Source organism: Galleria mellonella, unplaced genomic scaffold, assembly GCF_026898425.1.
Source record: "Galleria mellonella isolate WM207_F2 unplaced genomic scaffold, CSIRO_AGI_GalMel_v1 utg158, whole genome shotgun sequence".
Lineage (NCBI taxonomy): Eukaryota > Metazoa > Arthropoda > Insecta > Lepidoptera > Pyralidae > Galleria > Galleria mellonella.
The window spans coordinates 1541071-1566481 of record NW_026442003.1 but is presented as its reverse complement, the minus strand read 5'-3'; the positions used below and the strand labels follow the sequence as shown (position 1 = coordinate 1566481).

The 25411-nt window shown below is 39.0% G+C and overlaps 2 protein-coding genes across 5 annotated transcripts in view; both read right to left on the bottom strand.

Annotated features, from left to right (window-relative positions):
* Positions 1-25411, bottom strand: part of LOC113514929 (endoribonuclease Dcr-1) — a 74044-nt gene that overhangs the window by 31500 nt on the left and 17133 nt on the right. For 2 of the 4 annotated variants that reach the window (XM_052892430.1, XM_052892431.1), the window contains exons 2-15: positions 14555-14703; positions 13239-13398; positions 12492-12617; positions 11244-11866; positions 10499-10648; positions 9350-9468; positions 7722-8605; positions 7175-7299; positions 6040-6144; positions 4264-4390; positions 2440-3539; positions 1997-2156; positions 1350-1455; positions 349-473 (exon numbers count right to left, since the gene is read on the bottom strand). In XM_052892430.1, coding sequence (XP_052748390.1) covers positions 349-473; positions 1350-1455; positions 1997-2156; positions 2440-3539; positions 4264-4390; positions 6040-6144; positions 7175-7299; positions 7722-8605; positions 9350-9468; positions 10499-10648; positions 11244-11866; positions 12492-12617; positions 13239-13398; positions 14555-14700 — 4056 coding nt within the window. In that variant the 5' untranslated portion in view covers positions 14701-14703. Of the gene's footprint in view, positions 1-348; positions 474-1349; positions 1456-1996; positions 2157-2439; positions 3540-4263; positions 4391-6039; positions 6145-7174; positions 7300-7721; positions 8606-9349; positions 9469-10498; positions 10649-11243; positions 11867-12491; positions 12618-13238; positions 13399-14554; positions 14704-15439; positions 15736-25411 lie in introns of those variants that run through there. The other 2 variants (XM_052892432.1, XM_052892428.1) reach the window with 2 other exon arrangements.
* On the bottom strand, positions 19457-21217 carry LOC128200110 (uncharacterized). Its single transcript, XM_052892351.1, has one exon. The coding sequence runs from the start codon at positions 21215-21217 to the stop codon at positions 19457-19459; it is 1761 nt and encodes a 586-aa protein (XP_052748311.1).

Here is a 25411-nt window from a genome sequence, read left to right as displayed (position 1 = left end):
GTTTCCCTCTGGTAAAGATAGAGGCAAATATGTAAGGATCAGGGTTCGCCGATATATATCACGATAAATATCAATTGATTTTTTCCTGTCTTCTGAACTAAAAATTTTGGAGATTAATATTTTACCCTGGCAACACGTAGCGGAAAACAACATATCAATATCATGGGCGAAACAGTATACTCTGTTATGTCCATGGTACTACTCATGTCTATAGGCGACGGTTACCACTTTCCATCAGGTGGGCCGTCAGCTTGTTTGCCATTCTAAGTTGCATAAAAAAATTCGTCATTCATCACGTTTTATTGTGATGATGATGATGATTTGATGGTGATATGATGCATCACTCACCCGTTTATAATAGTACTGCCTCCGCTTCGTAGTGCCGGGTCGGGCTGCATCGTTGGGGTCGTTAGTATCGCCGTTCAGACACCCCACTGTGGACTCCAGTTCTGTCGCTTTGAAATTCTCTTTGCCTGTAAAAAAAAAATTAGTAGCATCCGAATCGATACGACATCATTACCTTCAAGAAAAGAGCATATTCCTTTTTAAAAGGCCGGTAGCACACCTGCAATGCCGTTGGTGTTGTGGATGACCATGAGCGGCGGTAGTCACTTATCATCAGGTGAGCCACATGCTCGTTTGGACCGTGTTGTAAAAAAAAACAAGCATACGACCCACCTAATGGTAAGCGGTTACCGTAGCCTATGAACACTTGCAATACCAGAGGTATTACGCGACCGTTGCCGACCCTGAAGAAACCTCTTTACCCCCCTTTTGAAGAACCCCACGCTGTAGTCCCTTGGGAAAACCTCGGCAGGGAGCTCATTCCACAACTTGAGTGTTCGTGGGAGGAAACATCTCTGAAACCGCGCAGTAGGGTAGGCAGAAAAAATGGAACGTCAAATCCTCTAATCCAAACTGTCTTTCTTTCGCTTCCTCCACATTCATCAATCTTTTCATACACGCTCGCCGGTTACGGGTACTTTTAATTTGGCCCTTCTTCAGCGCGTCGCCTATTTGGTCGACATACGTCCGTCTAGGGCGGCCCCTACCGACATCTCCATTCATTCATGCTGGATAAATCTCTTTCGTAATTCTTCTTTCGTCCATTCTCTCCAAATGGCAAAACCAACGCAAGATTCCTTTTTAGATTTTTGTCACCGCATCGTCTTTCCATGACCTTGACCTTCAGTCTCTTATAATATTTATTACCTTGTTAAAAGCGTCCATACATACACAAGTGTGGTGAGGAACTCAATGCTTGTTTGCCACCTCAGTGGTATAAAAAACAAAAAAAAAGACAGGCGCGACAAATATGTATGTATGAAGGTCATTCTTTTATATCTCACCAATGGGCATCAACTGGTTGTCCAGTTCCCCGGACTTGTGGAGTATCCTGCACGCTTGCAGCGCCACCATGCGCCGCGCCAGTACCCTGGTCGGCATCGGGTGGCCCTGTATATCATAAGACAAAACCTTACTTATTAACTATTCACTGCTGAACATAGACCTCTCCCTATTGGGGGCTTTGCCAGTAGTTGCCACGTTTGGCAGGCGAATTGGCAACTGCAGTTAGGCTTTGGTAATAATTTAACAGAGACACTACAGCTCATCCCTCGGCAACCATACAATAGAATTCATGTCAGCTTTTTTTTTATACAACTTAGAATGGCAAACAAGCTGACGGCCCACCTGATGGAAAGTGGTAACCGTCGCCTATAGACATGAGCAGTACCATGGACATAACAGAGTATACTGTTTCGCCCATGATACCCCACATGCGTTGTCATTCCTGAGGACTCAGATGTTATTCCTCTGTACCCTAGTAAATCCATGCCATATCCCACCCTTCAAACCGAAACACAGCCATGCAAACACAACTGCTCCACGGTTGAAACACGAATGGGACAGAGGTATCCAAGCAATCGACTTTTGTACAAAGTTTCCCTCTGGTAAAGCTTGTTTGCCGTTCTAAATTGCATACAAATATACTTACAACAATATTGTATTTGACGGGACAGTTCAAGGGCAACCGCAGCGTGCATATATAAGCCGGCCTGGTTTCCTTGCCACCCTGGACCGGAAGCTGGACCTCTTCCATCCACCACTGCGGCGCCAGTCTTGTGAACGTGTCGGACGGAAGTTTCGCGCAGTATCTATAACATGATATACATACCAATGCATCATCATACCAGCCTTTAACTGTCCACTGCTGAACATAAGCCTCCCCCTTGGGGAGTTTTGTCAGTAGTTGCCACATTCGGCAGGCGGATTGGCAACCGCAGTTAGACTTTAGGGATGTTTTAAGAGGGGACGCTACTGCCCATCCCTCGCCCTCCTTTAGTCGCCCCTTACAAGACCCACGGGAAAGGAAGAGGTGGCCTATTCTATGCCAGGACCAGACGGCCAATTTTATTAAAAAAGTAAAATATAACTCACCTATTAATAAGAGGTATTGCTGTACTAAGATCAACGCTAGCTGCATTACTGTCTGTCGCTTTCTCTCTCCTACCATCACACTTAGTTCCACTACCACCTTTGTTTACAGCAACAGAATGTCTACCATCGGATACACACTCATTTCTATCGTTTATATCACTTTTTGAATAACTATTAAGATTATTTAAACCACTATCAGTTACTACATCTACTTTAAGATCACTTTGATTGTATTCTTTAGTATTATCATCAATATTGTCCCCTAAAATGTTTTCTTTTGCTACATCTATTTCTATTTGCTCATTATTATCAGTCACTAATGTATTAGAATCATTTTTATTTACATTTTCTAAAATATTGCATAATTCATTGTCACTATTTGCATTATCAAATTGATGTTTGACATCAGAATGATTTATTTCAAATTTATTGGTTACATTATTTGCATTATTGATATTGGTAACTCCTTGATCAATATAACCATTTAGTGTTTCGTTTATTTTAACCGCTTTACTTCTACACTCGATTATACCATTTTTTGCTATTAATTCGTCTATTTTAGCATCATTTGGCAATATTGCTTTTGCTTTATCTTGATTATCTCTAGGAATGTCTTTACTTTCAATACCATTAACAAGTGATACATTTGATTTATCAATATTTGTATTGTCTTTAAGAGATTCTTGATCATTATTAATACTTTTGACATCAAGTCTTACATCCAAGTTTGGTGTGTTTGCATCTCTCTCTAAAACTGTATCTGCCTCTACGTTAATATTAGATACAATTTGAAGCCTATCATTCGAAGTTCTCTCTTTCTCTTCTATGTGTAATGCAGTATCAGTTGCCAATTTTGGTGTATTTGTATCTTTTTCTAAAATTATTTTTTCTACGTTAGCATCAGATACTTGTAGTCTATCATTTAAAGTTCTTTCTTTTTCTACATCCTTCTGTTCTATTTGTAATGTAGTTTTACTTGTCTTCTCTTGTTTGTCTTGCGGTGTGTACGGTTTGATGAGGAATGTGAGGGAATCGGCGTGGTCTTCTTCTGTTTGAGGCGGTTCATCTTGTATACCGCATCCACATTTGCGACTTATAATCTGTGAGAGTTTAAATTCATTAATATTTTTTAAAAAACTTAGAATATAACAAACAAGCTGACGGCCCACCTGATGGAAAGTGGTAACCGTCACCTGTAGATATGATCAGCATCTGTATATACATATACTGTGATACCCATGATCCCCTCATGCGTTGCTATTTCCGAGCACATGATACCATACCGCCGTACCATGTAATTCCACTGCCATGCCTTATGTCTTCATTTCCTATTATTGAACAGCTCGCCATCAACAGTTGTATTGCTAGCAATAGTCTTATTGCCCTTACACCTTTTTAAGTTGACCTCCATACGGTTCCCCCTGGAAATCTTCGTGGTTAATTCTTATGGAATTTGCCACGAGGGGTTAACTATTCTGCTTTTATCCTCACCTATTGTCTCTCACAGATATCCTGTCAGCGTATACAATTTTTGGAATTGTACTGCCGCCTGCGCTATCCGTATACACTGGCGGGGCACCAGTAGGATATAATTGGTGAGGATCAAAAGTCAAGTCAGTTAGCCCATCGTGACGAATTCAACGATAAATTAGCCACGATAGTTCCCAGGGGGAACCGCGTGAAGGTCGACCTGATAAGGTACATTGATAGCGATGGGAACTAACCTCCCCATTACTAACAATCCCTTCCCGCCACCAGGGCGAGGTTACCATTCCATTATCACGCACTGATAGTAAAGAACACCCCCTGTATGTCATACGCTACCTGGTCGAGCTCCCTGTAGACGGCGACGTAGCGTAGTAACTTCGAGGCCTCGTTCTTGGCACACACAGCCGCCGCAGCCGCTCGAGCTGCCCGCGCCCTCCCGCGGCATGCCGCATGCGACCGGTACCTGACCACCATCAAGCTGTTAGACACACGGGCCACTCGCCCCGGCATAGCACGGGTGTATACATACAAAGTCAGTATTTTATATCATCACATCAGCCGTTTACTAACCACTGCTGAACGGGGGGAAAGGGATTGTTAGTAATGGAGACTGAGAATTCCATTGCTAGCAATATAGCCAACCAGGTCACCCTCCTCGCGGTTCCCCCTGGAAACTATCATGGTTAATTCCTGATGAATTCATCATGATGGGCTAACTGGCCTGTTTTCATTCTCATCTATCACCCTTCACTGGTGCTCCGCCAGCGTATCCCGTTAGCGCAGGCGGGGTTACCATACCATTTTCACTCATCAAAAAAAACCACTGCTGAATATAGGCCATAGGCCTCCCCCCTGAGGTGGGTTTTGCCAGTAGTTACCACGCCCGGCAAACGGGTTGGCAACAACAATGTATGCCAATCCTGATACCATTAAGAGACTACCGACTAACGCGTCTTTAAAAAAAAATATATATGTGTAAGTATATTTGTTATGTATATATATGTCTATTCGTTTATATATGTATATTTTAGTATGTATGTATATCAATAATTACTAGTACCGCATTCGTGTATTCTGACACTTCCCTATGGTTGACTGGGAGAGAATGCTTCTAGCATTAAGCCCGCCATGTACACATATATGTACTAATGTATGTCAGACTGCGTGTGTAAATATATGTTCATTCAATAACAAGTTTTTTTTTATACAACTTAGAATGGCAAACAAGCTGACGGCCCACCTGATGGAAAGTGGTAACCGTCGTTTATAGACATGAGCAGTACCATGGACGTAACAGAGTGTACTGTTACGCCCATGATACCCCCCATGCGTTGCCATTCCTGAGGACTCAGGTGTTATTCCTCTGTACCCTGTAAATTCACGCCATATCCCACCCTTCAAACTGAAACACAGCCATGCAAACACAACTGCTTCACGGTTGAAACACGAATGGGACAGAGGTACCCAAGCGAACGACTTTTGTACAAAGTCTCCCTCTGGTGATGTTCACTTTAGATGTAACAATTACATGGCAATATTCTCGATAATTCATAAAAACATTTCATTCTTGTATGTGGCAATTAATAATTTTAATTGGAGGTAGAAAGATAAAAAAAAAGGTTGTTGGTGTCTGCTCTTAAAAACAGAAACAGAACAGTTTTGTCGTTGTCGCTCATAAAAACTACGCAAAAGATAATTTCTCGTGTCGTTTTTAAATATTTAAAAAGACAATTCAAGATTGAAACGCCTGTCGGAGGATTCATGATCGAAACCCTTAGTTCCTATAACATTTACGAGGTAACCTCAGGTAACTTTAGCACGCTTTAGGGAACTGAGTGATCTGAGTATGTTGTAAAAGGAATTTACGCTAATCAAATGGTAAAAGTCATTTGAACTAAGTTTGAATCTAGGTAGTTTACTAGTACCTTTAAATCAACTTGTCGGTTTTACCATTCTCGGATCTATATAAAAAACTTTTCGTACATACTGTCCACTTATATTCTCGCACAATATGATTAATTAATAACAAATACGATTCTTTATTTACTTACTGATTCACGCAAACAAAACCACGGTATACACCTAGTTTAGAATATAAGTAAAACCACTTACGACGAAGGCATGTCCCAGCGGAGTACCAAGTTACACCTGGGCAGGTCAATGCCCTCCTCCAGCGCTGACGTGGCAAGGAGTAGGTTGCATTCATGCATTCGAAATCTGTAAATCAAAAATGGATAGATATATGTTAGGTGCCGAGGGGAAATCTAGGCTGATCGGGGGAAAGGAATTGTTAGTAACAGGGTACTACAGTCTCATTGCTAGCAATATACTCTATTAGGTCGACCCCCACGCGGTTCCCTATGGAAACCACCGTGGTTTTTTTTTATGGGTAAAAAAGGAATGGTGACCCCGCCTGCGCTAAGGAAATACGTTGGCGGAGCACCAGTGAAGGGTGATAGATGAAAATGAAAACAGGCCAGTTAGCCAATCATGATAAATTCATCAGGAATTAACCATGATAGTTTTCAGGCGGAACCGCGAGGAGGTCGACCTAGTTGGGTATATTGCTATCAATGGGATTCTCAGTCTCCATTACTAACAATCTCTTTCCCCCCAGGTCTTTCAGGTTAATAGAAATTCGACAGGGTTCAATCAAAGGGTCCCTTCGACCAATGGGTTCCTTTGTCGCCACATACGACACCCACGAGAAAGAAACAGATGTCCCATGCCGGGACGATATGACATACCTACCTAAACATCATAATTTCAGCCATTATCCGTCCACTGCTGGACATAAGCCTCCCCCATAGACTGCCATAAGGAACGGTCCTGAGCAACCTGCATTCATCGACACCCTGCAACGCATTTCAGGTTGTCACTCCATCTAGCAGGGGCTCTTTTTTTTGGTTGATAATGGAATGGTAACACCGCCTGCGCTATCGGTGTACACTGGCCAGTGAGGGATGATAGGTGAGAATGAAAGCAGGTCAGTTGGCCCATCGTGAGGAATGCAACAAGTATTATTCACAATGGTTTCCAGGGGAACCGCGTGGAGGTCGACCTGACAAGGCTTGCTAGCAATTAGTCCCCATTACTAACAATCCCTCTCCCCCTCTAGTCGTCGGGGCCGTCCTACACTGCTTTTAATACCTAAATATATCACACATAAATTGCCGATTCTCCGGCGTCAAGCCCTCAATACAGAGGGCTGTTAGAAGAAAGATAAACAGTAACGTGTCCAACTCACTTCTTCAGCACGTCCTCCTGCTTCTTGCCCTGCCGCTGGCAGTCGCGGGGCTCGCTGGACTCGCTGTCGGCAGCGCAGTACTGCGCGTGCAGGTACGACAGCGCCGGGTTACAGCGGGACATGTCCTGTACATATATGTACACACTCAATAATTGTTATGATTTTGTTCCACAAAAGAAAGGGTTTGTTCTAATAAAGTAAGGGTTGTTCCACAAAAGAAAGGGCTTTCCCATAAAAGAAAGGGTTTGTTCCACAAAAGATAGGATTTATTGCACAAAAAAAAAGATTAATTTATAAATTACGAAGCTATATAATAACGAATATATAAAAATATATAAATTACGATGCTATATAATAACGAACATAAGTAAATGTGGGCAAACTCGTACTTTTTTTAAAGTCGGTTGGTAAGTAAATGTAATTGAAAGTAAATAAACACATACTTTCACATTTATAATATTAGTAAGGATTTAAACGAAGCTTTTCTCTCTCTCTCTCTCTCTATCTATCTATCTCTCTCTATCTCTATCTCTAAAAACAAACTTACCACAATCAAGTAGAACATGATCTTCGCCATCAGTGGCTCGTTCATGAACATGACGCCGCATAGAGCGTCAGGATTCTGCTGCTGCTGCTGGACTCTCCCGGCGTTGCTCCTCGCCTGCCGCCCCCTGCCCCTAGACCGCGGTCCCGTACGTCGGGATGGCCATAGCGGATCACCTTTCTCACTATCTAGTTTTGTTCCACCACTATTAACTGTATTTCCACTACCGTTAAACGTATTTCCGCAACAATCAGGTCTACTTCCACTAATGTTAAGTGTATTTCCATCACTATTAAGTGTATTTCCGCAACTATCGAGTCTACATCCGTCCCTATCAAAACTGCCTCCATCACTAACAATATCACGTTTACTTTTGTCACTATCAAGTCTATTTCCGTGACTATCAACAACATTATTCAAACTATTATCGACACTATCGAGGCTATTTATGGCACTATCGTTCTTACTATCAACTTTACAATCACTTTCACTATCAAGCACTATTTCCTTCAAATTAGACTCGATTGTATTGACTCTGTCCTCGATCTTGTTGCTCAACGTAACAAAATCACATTTATCAATGTCGCTCAACATTTTAGCGGTACTATCAACTTTGCTATTCTTATTCAAACCGTCATTAGGGGTGTCAGGTTTAAATTTTTCCAGTATCTCGACGAGTCGAAGCACTTTAGGCGTGCTAAAGTATTTTATTTTGTCCCAATCGGAAGGATAAGACGAAAATATGTAGTCGGCGTAACAGCGTATTTTGACGAATACCGTGGTACAGAGGCGTAGCAATAGGAAGTGGCGTTCGTATGGTGTTTTTATGCGAAGAGTTTCTAGTTTCATGAGTAGTGAAAAAGCCGCTTTGTCTGCTGAATACGGGCCTGAAATGAAGAGACCTATTAAGTTGATTTTAAAATTACAATACTATTTTTATAACACGGGGTAAACGAGCATGCGGCTCACCTGATGGTAAGTGACTACAGACGCCCATGAGCTCCTACGACACCAGAGACATTGCAGGTATGCTGCCAGTCTTTTAAAAAGGAATATGCTCTTTTCTTGAAGTTTACGATATCGTATCGGTTCGGAAATACTGCTGCTGGAAGTTGATTCCAAAGAGTGGTTGTGCGTGGAAGAAAGTGCCTTGTAAAACGCACGGTGGAGGACCGCCACTCATCCAGATGGTTGGAATGGAATTTTCATAGTGGTGAAATTCAGCAGCAGGGGTCAAGCTAAGCAATCCCTCAGAACACTCCCCATAATGCATTTAATAAAAGATGCATAGAGATGCAACATCTCTATGTATTAAGTTCCCTTAGTCGCCTCTTAACGACACCCATGGAAAAGGATGGGATAGCCCATTCCGAGTTTGGACTTCATGGCATCTCTAATTTCCACCCTTTATAAACTAGAAATCGTTTATGAAAATCTCAGTATTAAAAAGACTTTCGAAATTGCAGTGAACTAAATTTGCCGCATCGGGCAATTGCAGGCCTTCGAGCAGAATATTTTGCCGCTCCGGACAAAAATGAATATTGAATTCTTTTTATGAGGAGTATCCACTTATTTCGCAGTGAACTCATTTTGCCGTCATGGCCAATTGCCCGTAACTACACTGTACTCACCTAATTCGTCCAGTATGTACAGAAACTGCCTAAATAAATGCTTAGGAACGATCCTCGGATCTGGAATATCCTTAACCTCGTCATACATGTCCTCCCCATATATCTCAGTCAGGTCGTATCTGAAATATAATAAAACATTTTTTTTAATGGATAATAATAAAATGGTAACCCCACCTGCACTAACGGTATACGCTGGCGGGGCACCAGTAAGGGATGATAGGTGAGGATGAAAGGGCAGGTCAGTTAGCCCACCATGATGAATACACCTGGAATTCAGCACGATGGTTTCTAGGAGGGACCACGTGGAGGTCGAACATGAGGTTGAGGATGGGGTATATTGTAACTGGTAGATTACATTACTAACAATCCCTTTCCCCCAAACATTATCTGTTATAGTCAATAGAATTTAATGGAGAGGGGGGGGTTGTTAGTAATGGGGACTAGTAGCCTTATTGCTAGCAATATACCATCAGGTCAAACTTCACGCCATCTTCCTTGGAAACTATCGAGATTCCTGGTAAATTGTTCATGATGAGGCAACTAGTTTGACTTCATCAACGCCTTATCTTACTAGTTTACGCTGATAGCGCAAGCGGAAATACTGTTTCAACCGACTGGGGTAATTTTATTATATTATTATTATTTAACTGTCCACTGCTGGACACAAGCCCTCCCCATAAGGGGAGTTTTGCCAGTAGTTACAATGCTTGGCAGACAGGTTGGCAACCGCAATTAGGCTTTAATTAAATAATCGGGCTATCTCTTGTCCAGCCAATTGGTAGGGCGAGGTAAGGGCCTCGGGGCGTACCTCATTGCCCTGGCTTCCACTCCGGAGGATTCCACCTCTGGGTCACTTGATTTTAAGCCGACATAGGGGGGTCTGTGTATGTTTTCTCCCCTCTCCTTAGTTCCCAATAAATATAAAATGGTGTTAGTAAATAGATAAATGTAAAGGGCCGACACATTTCTTATGTCGGCCACCGCAATAGCGGGGAAGTTAGGCTTTTAGAGATGTTTTAAGAGGGACGCTGCTGCCCATCCATCAGCTTTCCTTAGTCGTCTCTCATAACACCCATAGGAAAAGAAGTGGTGGCCTATTCTACGCCGGGATCACACGGCACATAGCTTATTATTGGTTTACAGACTTACCTATGTTCATACAGGAATGCCATAGCATCGTCCACTGCCTCCCTCATGAACCTTTCCAATTCTACGTACGGTTCGGGCAATTGGTCCAGAGGTGGACGAGGACTGTGCTCTATGATCAGTTCCATCAGCTTGGTTACGGACATTGATAATCTGAAACATGTTTTTTTTTTTATTTATTTATTCTTTATTGCACAATAAAACTTTGTACAAATGGCGAGCTTAATGCCATATGGCATTCTCTACCAGCTAAGAACAGAACTAGGTAAGAACAAAAAGCGTATAAAAAACAGGGCAGATGTGGTGAAAAATATGTGACAATTATAGTAACAATAATATATAAAAAGAAATGCACATATAATACTAGTAATTGTCACACTTGGCAGGCTGGTTGGCAAACGCAGTTAAACTTTGGAGATGTTTTAAAATGAACTTCACTGCCCATTCCTCGCCCTCCCTTAGTCGCCTCTTAAGACAACTACGGGAAAGGTAGAGAAGAAATATCACATATTTTAATAATGCACTGCCTAATTATTTCTCTGTTTGTCCAATGGTCGACTGGTAGAGAAAACCGTCGGTATTGAGTCCGTTAAGTACATAGTTTTACTGACCGTTAAGTACATATTTTAAATAAATATTTGGTAACAAATGTCAATGGTGATGTTCATGCCTACAGTTAACGGTTTCCTCTTTCCATCGAACGAGCCATCAACTTATTTGTCATTCTAAATCTCATATAAAAACCTACCTTTTCCCGCCATCGATGTCTTCAGCCAAATCCATCTGGCAACACAGCTCTCTCTCCAACTCCTCAATTTTCCACTCCAATTGTTCATACATTGCAAAGTCATCATAGTTCTTATATACACCAATTTCATTCTCAACTTTTTCTGCAGACTCCTCTGGATTTTTTTTATCTGTACTAGCTTCGTTGTCTATGGCTTTAGTCTCTGTTTCTTTTCTATTATCTGTATTTGCTTCAACATCATCTGATTCTGAAGTTACATTTGATTTATCCGCTTCATTAATTTTAGAATCATTAACTTTTTTATCAGCCTCTTTATCATTTATTGTATTTATTTCAGACTTATCTATGACCTCTGTATTTTTATTTTCTGTATCATTAATAGTTTTTAAATTATCATCGCTATTTGTATCAGGCATTGCATCTTTGTTATCTATGCTCAATTCTGATTTATCATCTGTTTTAGTATCATTCTCTGTGGTGTCACCAGAGTCAGCAGATGATGTAGCGTTTTCACTGTTCTGTTTATGATTCGAATCACCTTTCATGGAACTAAACAGTGGGTATGTAAGCGCTAATATTCGAGGTTGGCTGTCCTGTTCACACATCTTGTATTGCTTTAAGATCTGAAAGAGACGGGTGATAGAATAAGGTCAAATTCTTATATAATCAATAAGACTCTTTTAAACTAATACTCCAGTTCGACCACCATGCAGTCTCTCTAGAAACCATCATAGTTACTTTGTAGTGAATTGGCCTCGATATGCCAAATGATCTACCTTCATCTTCACCTATCTTGCATCACTGGTGCCTGGCTAGTGTATACCGATAGCGCAGCTTCGCAGGGGTAAGGGGGAGGCCCGCCACTTGGCAGACAGGTTGAAAACCGCAGTTAGAGTTTGATGCTTTAAGAGAGACGCCACTGCTCATCCCTAAACTATTAAATTGCCTTAATCACCTCATACGAGACCCACGGGAAAGTGTACCAATATTACTCATCATCATCACATCAGCCATTAACTGTACCCTGGTCAACATAGGCCTCTACTAGGGAGGTTTGGCAGGATTTGCCACGCTTGGCAGACAGATTGGCAACCGCAGCCACTCTTTAGATGTTTTTTAAGAGGGACACCGCTGCCCATCCCTCTGTCATATGCTCCCATAGTCGCCTTTTACGACACCCACGGGAAAGGAAGGGGATGGCCTATTCTATGCAGGGATTTACATGGGCATTATTATTGTTATACTTACATATTTAAGATTGTCATCTTTATATATTACATGGCAGCTATCTATAATAAGGATATTTAAATCCTGCATACTGAGTATCCTTTCCTCTAGTAACCGCTTCAGTACCTCTGATGTGCACACCAATACCTGAAAATATTAAATGTATAAGAAATATAAAAAAAATATAAAAAAAAATTAACAAATTAACTAACTGAGATTACAGATCTATTTTCTTATATTACTTTTTTTTATGCAACTAAGAATGGCAAACAAGCTGACGGCCCACCTGATGGGAAGTGGTAACCGTCGCCTATAGACATGAGCTGTATCGTGGACATAACAGAGTATACTGTTTCGCCCATGATACCCCCCATGCGTTGTCATTCCTGAGGACTCGAGTGTTATTCCTCTGTACCCCGTAAATTCACTGCCATATCCCACCCTTTAACCGAAATACAAAATAAAAAGAAATATCTATTAAAAAATTTTTACTTGATATTAATATTTCTTTCTTTTTTCTTTTCGTTGTATCTGTTATTTATAATAACTATTGACAAAGGACAAACCGATTAAGAACCTCTTATTTTTAAGTCGGTTGAACGCGTGGAGAGTAACATGTGCGAAACAGTATACTCTGTTATGTCCACAGTACTGCTCATGTCTATAGGTGACAGTTACTACAGTCTATCAGGTGGGCCGTCAGCTTATCTCACTCTAAGTTACATAAAATAAAATAATTAATAACAAAACTAGGACTATAATACTGACCTCGCCGTCCTCCACTTCCTGGCGCCAGTCTACCACATCCTCATACTTGTGAGCGGCGACCAGCTGCAGATCGGTCAGCGCGCGGTAGTCGTAGGCGAGGATGTCCACGCGGGACGCGCGCGTCACGTGCACAGACCTCTGCCGACCTGCTGATAGTTTACTGCAAGAAGAATATAGTGCGATCAGAGAGTAGCGTGGACTGAAAGAGGGTGTAATGATTTAAATTAATAATTAACCCTTTGCACTCCTTTGTCGCCATATTTGCGACAATAAAATGCTAACATTAAATGCATGGGGGGAAGGGATCGTTAGTAATGGGGTGCGGTAAATGCTAGTAGTATAGCCTATCAGGTCGACCTCCACGCGTTTCCCCCTGGAAACTATCGTGGTTAATTCTAGTGGAATTCGTCACGATTGTCTAACTTGCCTGCTTTCATTCTCATCTATCATCACTCACTGGTGCCTCGCCAGTGTATACGGATAGCGCGGGTGGGGTTACCATTCCATTATCACCCATTAAAAAAAAAAAACATTAAATCCACTGTCGCGGCTACGACGACACAGCTGTTTTACTGACTCAGCGCCCTTAATACTTAGGTAAGCGAAATCTTCTGTGTTGGGGGGAAAAGGATTGTTAGCAATGGAGTTTGACAGCCCCATTGCTAGCAATATACCTTATTAGGTCGACCTCCGTGTGGTTCCCCCTGGAAACCATTGTGAACAATTCTTGTTGAATTCGTCACGATGGACTAACTGACCTGCTTCATCCTCACCTATCATGCCTCACTGGTGCCCCGCCAGTGTATACCGATAGTGCGGGTGGGGTTACCATTCCATTATCATCCATTAAAAAAAATCCTCTGTGTTTATCTTATAGTGTTTATACTATGTTCATTTTGCTTACATTATAATAAGTTATTGATAAGTTAACAAGTTATTGGTATCCACTATGAATTACTAGGCTGGAGTGCAGAGGGTTAAGGGAGACTTTGTACAAAAGTCGATTGCTTAGGTACCTCTGACCCATTCGTGTTTCTACCGTGAAGCAGTTATGTTTGCATGGCTGTGTTTCGGTTTGAAGGGTGGGATATGGCGTGAATTTACAGAGTACAGAGGAATAACACCTGAGTCCTCAGGAATGGCAACGCATGGGCGAAACAGTATACTCTGTTATGTCCATGGTACTGCTCATATCTATAGGCGACGGTTACCACTTTAAATCAGGTGGGCTGTCAGCTTGTTTGCCATTCTAAGTTGTATAAAAAAAAATCAGCATTTATTACACCACATATAGTGTAGACCTTCAAGCTACATACCCTCGTATCTTGTAGGCGTCCTCATATAGCAGCCGTGTTGAAATAAATGCCGTATGCTCTACCACAAGGATGTTCTTCTCAGCAGCGGCCGCAGCTAGCCGAGCACCGCCCTCAGCTGCGGTAAACCGGGAACAGCTGGACTCCATTGTCTATATTTAGATACATATTATTATATTTATTTATTTCATCAACTGGATAAGCTTTACGATCTTCCAATACACCCATGATACCCCCCATGTGTTTCTATTTCTAAGGACTCAGGTGTTATTCCTCTGTACCCTGTAAATTCACGTCATGTCCCACCCTTCAAACGGAAACACAGCCATGCAAACACAACAGCTTCATGGTAGATACACAAATATGACAGACGAGTCTAAGCAAAAGACTTTTGTACAAAGTCCCCATCTGGCAGGTAGTTGCTTGGCCAACTCTGTTCTTCTTAACAGAATATATGTTTTATTTTATATATTTAATTTATGAATTTACTGTGAATATTCAACAGTTTATTGATAAATAATAATTAAGCATATTTTTTGACAATAAACCAATTACAGAATTTTTTGTAAACTGTACAATTAATATGCCAGTGATCAATTTAATTCATCATCATCATCTCAGCCATTACCCGTCCACTGCTGGACATAGGCCTCCCCCATAGACTGCCATAAGGAACGGTCCTGAGCCACCTGCATCCACTGACTCCCTGCAATGCATTTGTGAATGTCTATCCACCGGTTTAATTAATATAATATAATTATTTCTTACTGAATAATTGAAAAATGAAAGGGAGAGAATTGTCCTGGCAAACGACTGTACGAAATCTCTGAGTACTACTGTGTGTGAGTAATACTGTTCTTGTAAAATGAAATAAAATAGATCCAATACCTTCACAGCTGCTGGCTTCCAAAATTCACAAGCATAATTACATTAGTTTCTCCATTTAAAAAAAGAATTTTCAGAATCCTTATTCCACACAATGTCCGAAACTCTAATTTATGTTTTATTCTTTACTATTATATACAAATCTTATTATTAAATCCCTTGTCTATTGTCTTCTTTTACAAAAATTATCGAATAGATATCCAATAAAACACAAATACGACAAAATTAAAAAAAGAAATCCGACAAAACAATGTTAAATCGGCTAAACAATATTGAGGTCGATTCTGAGGCGCTATTTCTCTAAACTTATCTCTTAATACAAATATTGTAATTTAATTGTTTCGCAAAATTAATGTTTTATGGACCATCATAACCTAAACTTGTAATAATTTTAACTTTACTCTTATAGAGAACTAGTTAATATTGCTCCTTACAATTAAGATTTCTCTGTTATATCAAATTGAAATTTTAATTTAAGAGATAACTTTAGAAAATTGGCACCTCAGAATTGACCCCATTGACATACAATAAGAATTTGACATTTTGAATAAAAATTATCAGTAACTGGTGTAGATTATACATAACCATGAACATAGACTAAGGATAATACTTCAGACATTCTCCGATCAGACGGTTATAATTATTTTCTTTAATTCCACCACCATTAGTAAATCTTTCATTAGTATACGTAGGTTTATATTAGTACATTTTTAATTGACTACTAGTATTATTAGCACTACTATTAATAGTAGTAGCTCTACGACCTTCCATATTAGTTATCAGCCGCCAACCATTATTTAATCCAAGCAAAATTGATTAAGTGTAACGGATTTTAGCAAAATAATACCTAATTCTGTAAAATGTGTCATTCTACTTCTAGGTACAATTGGTAAATAAGGTAAAAAATAGTAGGTAGAAAATAAGGTAAGATTATTTTTAATTTATGGCAAGCTATGGGCTCGCATAGATCAAGGATAGGCCCTTTTTTTTCTTAATCTATGATAAGTTTCTAATTAGGAAATACTTTTTTTAGAATTCTACCAACATTAATGAAAATTACTGGTAAAATGGCAAAAATCATGAGGTATTTAATACAATTCAGATGTTCACAGTATTATGGTAAACATGCCAAAATATACGCCGAAAAACTAGGTACTTACTTCAAGAATAAAATTATCATGAAGTTATTGGCAGGTATATTTAATCTATGACTATGATAACAGCGCACTATAAAGTACAGTAGGGCAAGTTTACATTGTTTTAGTAAAAGTATTGGTTCATACCACTAATTATAAAAATATTAAGAATCATCAACTGGTATTGGACATGAAATAATTAAGGTTAATGAGCCCACATATACAGGTGTAAAGACTAGGTTGGCAAAAATTGAAACACTGCATTCTAACCATTATTCTGAACTGAAAATCAATAGAAATTCTTTATGGAAAATTTTAGAAAAATTCTCCTGTTTTTTCATTAAAATTCATGTAATCTTACATATGTTATAATATAAAGAAATAATAATATTTTATAGTGAATATATTTCACTGTTCATATAATCAATACCAAAAACAGCAATTATGGCTGTGGTGCATTCCCGATGGGAAAATAATCTGCCATCTGATTCAGACCATTCATCTGAATCAGCTGTTTTCGTTTTGGCCAACCTGTCCCTTTCATCCTATACATTGCACATATTGATTGGACAACAAATTGAAACTAATGACCCGACATATAATATTTTAAGTAAGACTTAATAATTCTATTAACAACTGCACATGTTCTTGTTAATACTATATACCAAAGACTCTCAAATAGACCAAAAACGATAAAGCATCAGCGTAAAATGGAATAATAGTCTAATAGAGTCTCTAAGAGTGAATATATGTTCAAAATTAGCTACTATGTTTAAACTATTACTTCTACGAATTCGAAATCTAACACGTATAGGATACAATAGTCTTCAGCGATACATTCTTTTTTTATAACATATAGTGACCCTTTTCTTTCCTTATATGATCCTGTGGCGCCCCTTTTGGACCTTATCACCGCCAACCCCTTTAAGATCAGTACAGATGGGTAGTCTAGGAGTTACAATGTATTATCTTCGCAAATATGACCACATTTCTGATTTCCGCAATCAACTCAAGTGGCTTCCAATTCGCCTTCGCAGGGACTGGCACATCCTATCTCTTCTTTACACTATTCTTTTTCATCCTTCAACTCCCGATTACCTCAAAATGTGCTTTGAGTTTCATGTCGATTCTCAGGGTCGTACATTGCGCAGCGCGAGATCCCTTCGTTTAGTAACTCCTATTCATTCTTCTAAATTCTATTCCTATTCTTTCACTATCCAAGCTATCCGTCTCTGGAACTCCTTACCTCTTTCTATTAGATCAGCGCAATCTCTTGCCTCGTTCAAGATGCAGGTAAAATCTCATTACCTATCTCTCTAATTTGCTTTGACATTTACTATGTGTGATTTATCTTGATCTATTTAGTATATTTATGTTTATGTATTATTATTTATATTATATATGTATGTTTATGTATTATTATTTTTATTATATATGTATGTTTATGTATTGTAATCTTATTTTTATATTTAGAATTTTTTGCATTTTGTCTGATTCCTTTTATGCATTTACTGTGTCTGATTTGCGCCATCTACCTTTCTCTCTGTACTTATCCATTCTTTATGCCAGGTTGTCTGTAAGAGATTGCTTTTAGCGATAAGGCCGCCTTTTGTATATGCACATTCTGTATAAATACTCCTTGTATACATCTCTACTGTGCGCAATAAAGAGTTTATTATTATTATTTTTTAAATTTCACTAAAATTCTCATCTCCCCTCTTAAGGAGAGGAAATGGCAACTAACCCCCGGCAGAAGCACAGTCGGCCGGGGTTCAGGGCCCCAGGGAGAGAAACCGGCGCACAATGCGGGCAGAATCTAAGAGCACCGCTTTCTGCATCTTTCCCGGAAGCCTCTAAATCCCAACCGTCTGAGATGTTGTTCGAGACTAGTTGGGATAAGACCGTTCACCGACATAACGATTAGGATGATTTCGGTAGATGTCACCCCCCACATTTCGGTCACCTCGTGAGCCAGGTCGAGATATTTTCTCTTCTTCTCGGTTTCGGCTTTCACGAGGTTTTCGTCATGCGGTATGGTGACATCCACCAAAAACACCCTCGAGAGTGCCCGATCCATCACCACGATATCAGGTTTGTTCGCAAGAACGGTCCTGTCCGTGATGATGGATCGATCCCAGTAGAGCCTTACGCTGTCGCTTTCGAGGACCGGCTGGGGCTCGTACTTATAGTACGGCAACCTCTCGTTCGCGAGGCCGTACTTCAGAGCTAGCTCTTGATGGAGTATTTTGGCTACCTGGTTGTGTCTGTGCAAGTACTCAGTGTTGGCAAGAGCTGAACAACCCGAAAGTACATATCTGAGTGACTCTCCGGGATGGCGACATGCCCGAGAGATGTCCTCAGTGCCATCCTTCAGAATGTGCTTTCGGTAATTGTTCGTCTTAACCACCTGATCTTGTATTGCACAGACAAAACCCTCGGTCTCTCCGAAGAGATCACCGAACTGTAGCCAGTGCACGGAGGTCTTCGTGTTTACGTACGGCCCGTGAAGGGCTTTGAAGAACCTTCTGTGCAACTCCTTCTCTTTCCATACGGCCTCCCGCTGAGAAGTACCCAAAACTTCGGGTTTTCGCCAGTCCTCTTTAGCCAGAGAAAGAGGGGTGAATCCTTTGTCACATTCTATGACCTCTCTATGCAAACCCTCGTCTATTTTCTCCAGAAAATTATTATTATTATTATTTTTTATGCAAACTTTATTACTCAGCTATAGCTGGTATATACGCTACTTTGCGTATACTGCACTTACGGGCCGAGACCAAGTAAGTGCAGTGTGTGAGTTTTTGTGTGTGTGTGTGTGCGCGCCCATGCATGCATATGCATGTGCATGCTCACGCACCTATGGCTATGTGTATGCAACTATTACATGTTATGTCTCTGTGGTATTATTAAATGTTTCGTTTTCTATTTGCAGGAATTTTCGAACAATTCTGCATGTATTCAATATTACAGCTTTTTGTAGTGTTGTATATAGTGTTTTACGCAGGTCTATTTCTTTCAGGCTATGGTGTAAATGTTTGGGTATAACTCCTGTGGTTGAGAGGACAATAGGTATCACATAAACTTTTTCTTGTTTCCAAAGTCTTGTTATTTCGTCTTTCAGTTCTGTGTATTTACTTATTTTTTCCGCTATTGTCTTCTGGATGTTATGTGTATTGGGGACGGCGATATCTATTAGGTAAGTTATTTTATTCGTTTTATTTTGTAAGATTATGTCTGGTCTATTGTAATGTATGGTCTTATCAGTGAGTATGGCTCGGTCAAAATATAGCTTATATGTCGCGCTTTCTAACACAGTTTGTGGAGTGTATTTGTAATATGGAGTATGTGTGTTTTGTATTAGATTGTACTTGTGTGCTAGGTTTTGGTGAATAATATAAGCTACTTGATCGTGTCTGTGCTTGTAGTCTGTCTGTACTATTGCCTTGCATGAGCCTGTAATGTGTTGAATTGTTTCTGGAGAGCTATTGCATTTTCTACATGTATCAGAGGTGAGTGTTTTTGTAATATATTTCTGATAGTTTCTGGTCTCAATGACTTGATCCTGTATAGCTATGATAAAACCTTCAGTCTCTGGGTATAAAATTCCTCGACTTAGCCATGCGTTCGATGCTTCTTTATCGACATTAGATTGACATAAGTCGTGTCGGTGTCTCCCATGTAAGGACTTTTCAGACCACGCCGTCAGTTTAGTTTGATTGTTGACGAGCGTCTCATTTGTCTGTGTACTTCCATCTTTTAAATTTAAAGGTGTCAATTTATTGTCATTTTGTACTATGGATTTGTGAAGCGCTGATGATTCCATTTTGCTGAAGAAATATTGTCTTAAACTTGAAATTTGTGTGTTGTGTAAGTTTACGATATCAATCAAACCCCTGCCTCCTTCTTTTCTAGGTAGAGTTAATCTTTGTATGCAAGATCTAGGGTGGTGTTTACGATGTTTTGTCATATTTATGTTGATTGTGCGCTGTAATGATTTTAGGTCTGATTTGGTCCAGTTTATTATGCCGAAAGAATAAGTCAGTATGGGTATAGCATACGTGTTTATCGCTTTAATCATATTTCTGGAATTAAGTTGGGTTTTTAATACCGCATTCAGTCTGTGTCGGAATTGTTGCTGTAGTTTTAGTTTTATTTCTTTATGGTTTATAAAAAGTGCTTGGTTGTAACCTAAATATTTATATACTTCTTGTTCGCTAAGTGATGTTATTTGTTCTCCTGATTCTAATGTGTAGTTATATGGGTGTTGACTTCCTGCCCTAATGGAATTTATTTTACATTTCTCTAATCCAAACTCCATTTTTATGTCATTTGTAAATTGTTCTACTATTTTCGTTAATTGGTTCAGTTGGTTTTCGGTTTCGGCATATAACTTTATATCATCCATATACAATAAATGGTTTAATACATTTTTATTCATATTTGAAGACTGATCATCAGTTTCTTTATAGTTTAAAGGGTATCCTACTGAAGAAGAGTTAAGCATATTTGAGAGAGGATTTAGAGCCAAACAGAACCAGAGTGGGCTGAGGGCGTCTCCTTGGAATATGCCTCGTTGTATTTTGATCGGTATAGTTTGTATTGTAGCTGTGAGGGTTTTAAGTTGTAATTGTGTTGTCCAGTTTGCCATTGTTGTTTTCAAGAAAGTTGTTATTTTTGGATGAATTTTATACATTTCTAAGATTTGTACTAACCAAGTGTGAGGTATTGAGTCATATGCCTTTTTGTAATCAATATACATAGTGTGTAAGTTTGATTTAGCTTTATGAACTTGTTTTAGTATTACTGAATCTATAATTAATTGCTCCTTACATCCTTGAGAAAATTTCCGGCATCCTTTTTGTTCTTCGTTCAAAATATTATTAGTGTCAACATGTTGATATATTAATTCAGCTATGCAGGCAGTAAGTATTTTGTATAGTGTTTGTAGGCAAGTTATAGGTCTATATTTGGACGGATTCTTACGGTCATTGTGGTCTTTTGGTATCATAAATGTTATTCCCATTGTTAGATAGGAAGGCATCGTATTAGAGTCTTGGATAAAATTGTTTATGTAGTTAAGTAAATGGATATGAGTATTTGTAAATTTTTTATACCAATAACAATGTATATAATCTGAACCTGGTGATTTCCAATTATATGAATTACGAAGTACCTTTTCAAATATATCTGTCGGAATATGTTCAAATGCCATTGGTTCTATTGTTATATCACTTTTGTTAATTTCTTTTTGGATCCATTCAGCAGAGCAATTGTGTCGAACAGATTGTTCCCATATTTCTGCCCAGAAAGATTGTAATTCTTCGGGGTTGGGTGTGTCAATCTCATTGCTATTATTGTGTTGTGTGTTTGTCGTATTTTGTTTAATGTTTCGGTAAAATTGTTTTTCGTTAGTGTCGAATTGATTATTTTGTTGTTTTCTTAGTGTACATGCATTATATCTTCTTAGCCGACCCGATGTAACTGAAAGTTTTTGTTTCAGTGTGTCTAATATATGTGTAAAACATGTATTTGGTGATTCATGTATGGAATGGATTTTGTACTGCTCTTTTATTTTATTTACTTGTATCTTAAGCTTTTTATTTCTATTTCCGTTAATAAATTGTGTTACTTTACCTATTTTTGCTCTGAGGTCATTTACCTTATGCTCTAGTCGTTTCTGCCAGCTCGGTTTGTATTGTTTTTGAGTAATTTTTTCTTTATCTGTTGATCTCAACTCTAATTTTGCCCCATTAGCTTTAGAGGCCGTCCAGGCTGCACAATATATAATAGTCTGTAGAGTGTTAAAGTCTGTATTGTTGTTGATGTTTTCAGGGATAATTATTGTATTTATGTAATCAACTATTTTCGCAAATTTATATGATGATTTTTGTTTAGGTATATATGTTCTGGATGTTGGGTTAGTAAATTTATAGTATTGCAATGCTTGTTCGAAAAGTTGGTCAATTTTCAAGTCTCTTTCTAGGTTTCTTGTATTCATTGGAGATGATAGTTGTTGATCATTTTGTTCTATATTATACATGCTATTTATTTCTATTTCAATATTATCATTGACAAAATTATGTGTAGTGTTTGTATCAGGATTTAGATTATCTGTGTTGATTTGATTTGATTGAGTGAGTTGCTCTTCAGACACTTCTTGTCAATTGTATTTAATCTGTTTTCACTTATATATTTATTATTTATGATAGCCCTTCTCTGATCAGCTATTCTTTGTTCACTCAAATGAGCGAGTGATGGAAAGTGGGTAATAAAACTCTCATGTAAGCTCTTCCTATAAGCAGTTTTATTTGTCTCCAAAAGTGTGATTCGATAGTATAATCGCATTAGGGTTTCATTGTGTTCAGTTGTCCATTTTAATCGGGTTTGTTTAATTTGCTTATTTCCTGTTTCTGAGTTTATTTGAGATGTCTGCGTGGGCTGTTGTGTAGTATTTTGTTGATTTATGTTATTGGATACTTGTGAATGTTCATTGGTGATTTGGTTTATATTGTTTTGGTTACACTGTAATTTTTCTGTCACTTCCATATAAATTTCATTTATTGTTGTTTGTGGAAGAAGTTTATTTCGTAAAATAGCTCTGCGCTGATCACCTATTCTCTGACGGCTGACTTGCATATGTGGGTATTTTTCTATAAATCTCAGATGGAGTGCTTCTAAATAGGCATTTTTGTCAGTATCTAGTGATGTTAATAAAAGATAAGTGCGCAGTATGAATTTATTCATTTCAACTGTCCATCGTTTGCGCTTACGAGGGATACTTGATGTGGGTGCAAGTACATGGTCAATATTGGCCTCTTGCACAACACTATCAAGTGTACTAGATGATGAAGTTCGTTTTGTCATATACGAAGGAGGGGTTGAAGGAATGGATGAGTATAAAGAGGTAGAGTCGTCGTCTATAATGTCGGCTGTAGCTTCTACGTCGTGAGTCCGCCTGTTCAACTCCCGACGACCGGCTGTAGCATCTTGTGTAACGAGTGCCCGCCTGCTCAGCGCCTCGTCACCGGTGTCCCGTAAACTGTAGCACCCAGCACCGGCTCCAGGTGCGCCCCGGCGACCCCCGGGCAGCGACCGTAAATTGTATTTTTTAATATTCTGCTCCATAAGGGTTTTGTATTTGGGATGATTAGTAGGAAGGGTAGCCTTGTTGTGCAGGCTTTGTAGCTTAGTTCCTTCCGAATGGGGTATTTAGTCTAGATGTGCTGACTACTAATTTGTACCTCCTTCCCTTAAGCCCCCCCACCACGTCAAGGTTCAATCCCCTGGGGGGGTTATTATTATTATTATTATGGGGCATCCACAGTGATATTCATATTTATAGACGACTGTTATATATCCGTCTGCTTGTCATTTACTTTATATATATAAGATGATTACTCCCAATCATAGACACTCGCAACATCAGAGAAATACGCTTTTTACTTAAAAGTTTCCATGTCATATCTATTCGGAAATGTTGCTGCTGAGAGTTGGTTCCATAGTTTAGTTGTATGTGGAAAAAAGTGTCTATAGAAACGCACGGCAGAAAACCATAATATACTCAAAAAGTAGAGATGGAACCTTAACCGTAGCGAAAATACTTGAAAGTATGAAGACAAAGCTCTTCAATCAATATATGTTACTTGTGATAACACTGTTAGTAGTTCTTATACGGAAACTTTAAATTGGTCAGCAAGAAATTGGAAAGTTAATGCTCAAAATTAAGCCACGTAATAGAAACCGAAATTGGGACATATGCAGAAAAACCAAAGTGACGAATACAGCTCAAAGCTAAGTAGGCAATGGACCGGCCGTATGGCTTAGAAGAACCGAAAACTGGTGGGGAGGAAAGGTTCTTAAATGACGAATTTATTTAGAGATCTCATCTGCTACATGCAAATGAGAGGCGTAAGAGATCCCTTTGCCAGATAAGCGACGACCTCAAATACGTTACAGGAAATCAGTGAATGTGGAGAGGTGGCTTTTATATTATAGCATCTATGGTATAATGGTGAAATAATTAAAGATAATAACCGATGGAAAAACTAAAGAATTATTTCACACTTTCAATAGTATACTCGTATGTTCAAACAGTGCTGTAAGTAAAATTTGCGGCGCTATTTGAATAAGGAATGTGAATTTAGTTAGTTTAGGAATTAGGAAGCAATCGTGCCGTGTAATATATTATTTGATGCGCTTAAATTCTAAGGTAGGGCTTATCTCTAAAAGAAATCTCTTTCAGCCAACCCAGTAGTAGTTAGTAGTGTAGTTATTTATATATGTAATATATTTATATATTATTTAGTTATGTAATATCATTATTTCTGACAATTTGCACTTAATCATGTAGTGAGGGTGGAATGGGATTGTTAGTAAAGGGATCTAACAGCTCAAGGGGTTTTCTATAGAAACTATCATGGTTAACTCTTCTGGAATTGATCACGATGGGCTAATTGGACTGCTTTCATCTTTGCCTATCATCCCTCACTATAACACAGATGGGGTTACCATTCCATTTTCACCTATAAAAAAAATTACGTAGAGAACGTGTAATTATTGTTTTGAAATAAACAACCTGCAAATGATCTTTAGTTGTACTTCACATTTTGCATTTATCACACAACAACGCCAATGTTTTACTTTTATTTTGATTTTTTTTTTCATTTATTGTTTGCACTTCACACTTGATCCTATCACTTCTTTGATGTAAACAGGCTATAAATGGTAGGTAAATGTTATCAGAGACATCTGTTAATGTAAAAGGAAACAATAAACAATTTATAGTGATTAGCACCATCTATCTAGTTCAATAAAAACTAAGTATTGATACACAAGCATTCTA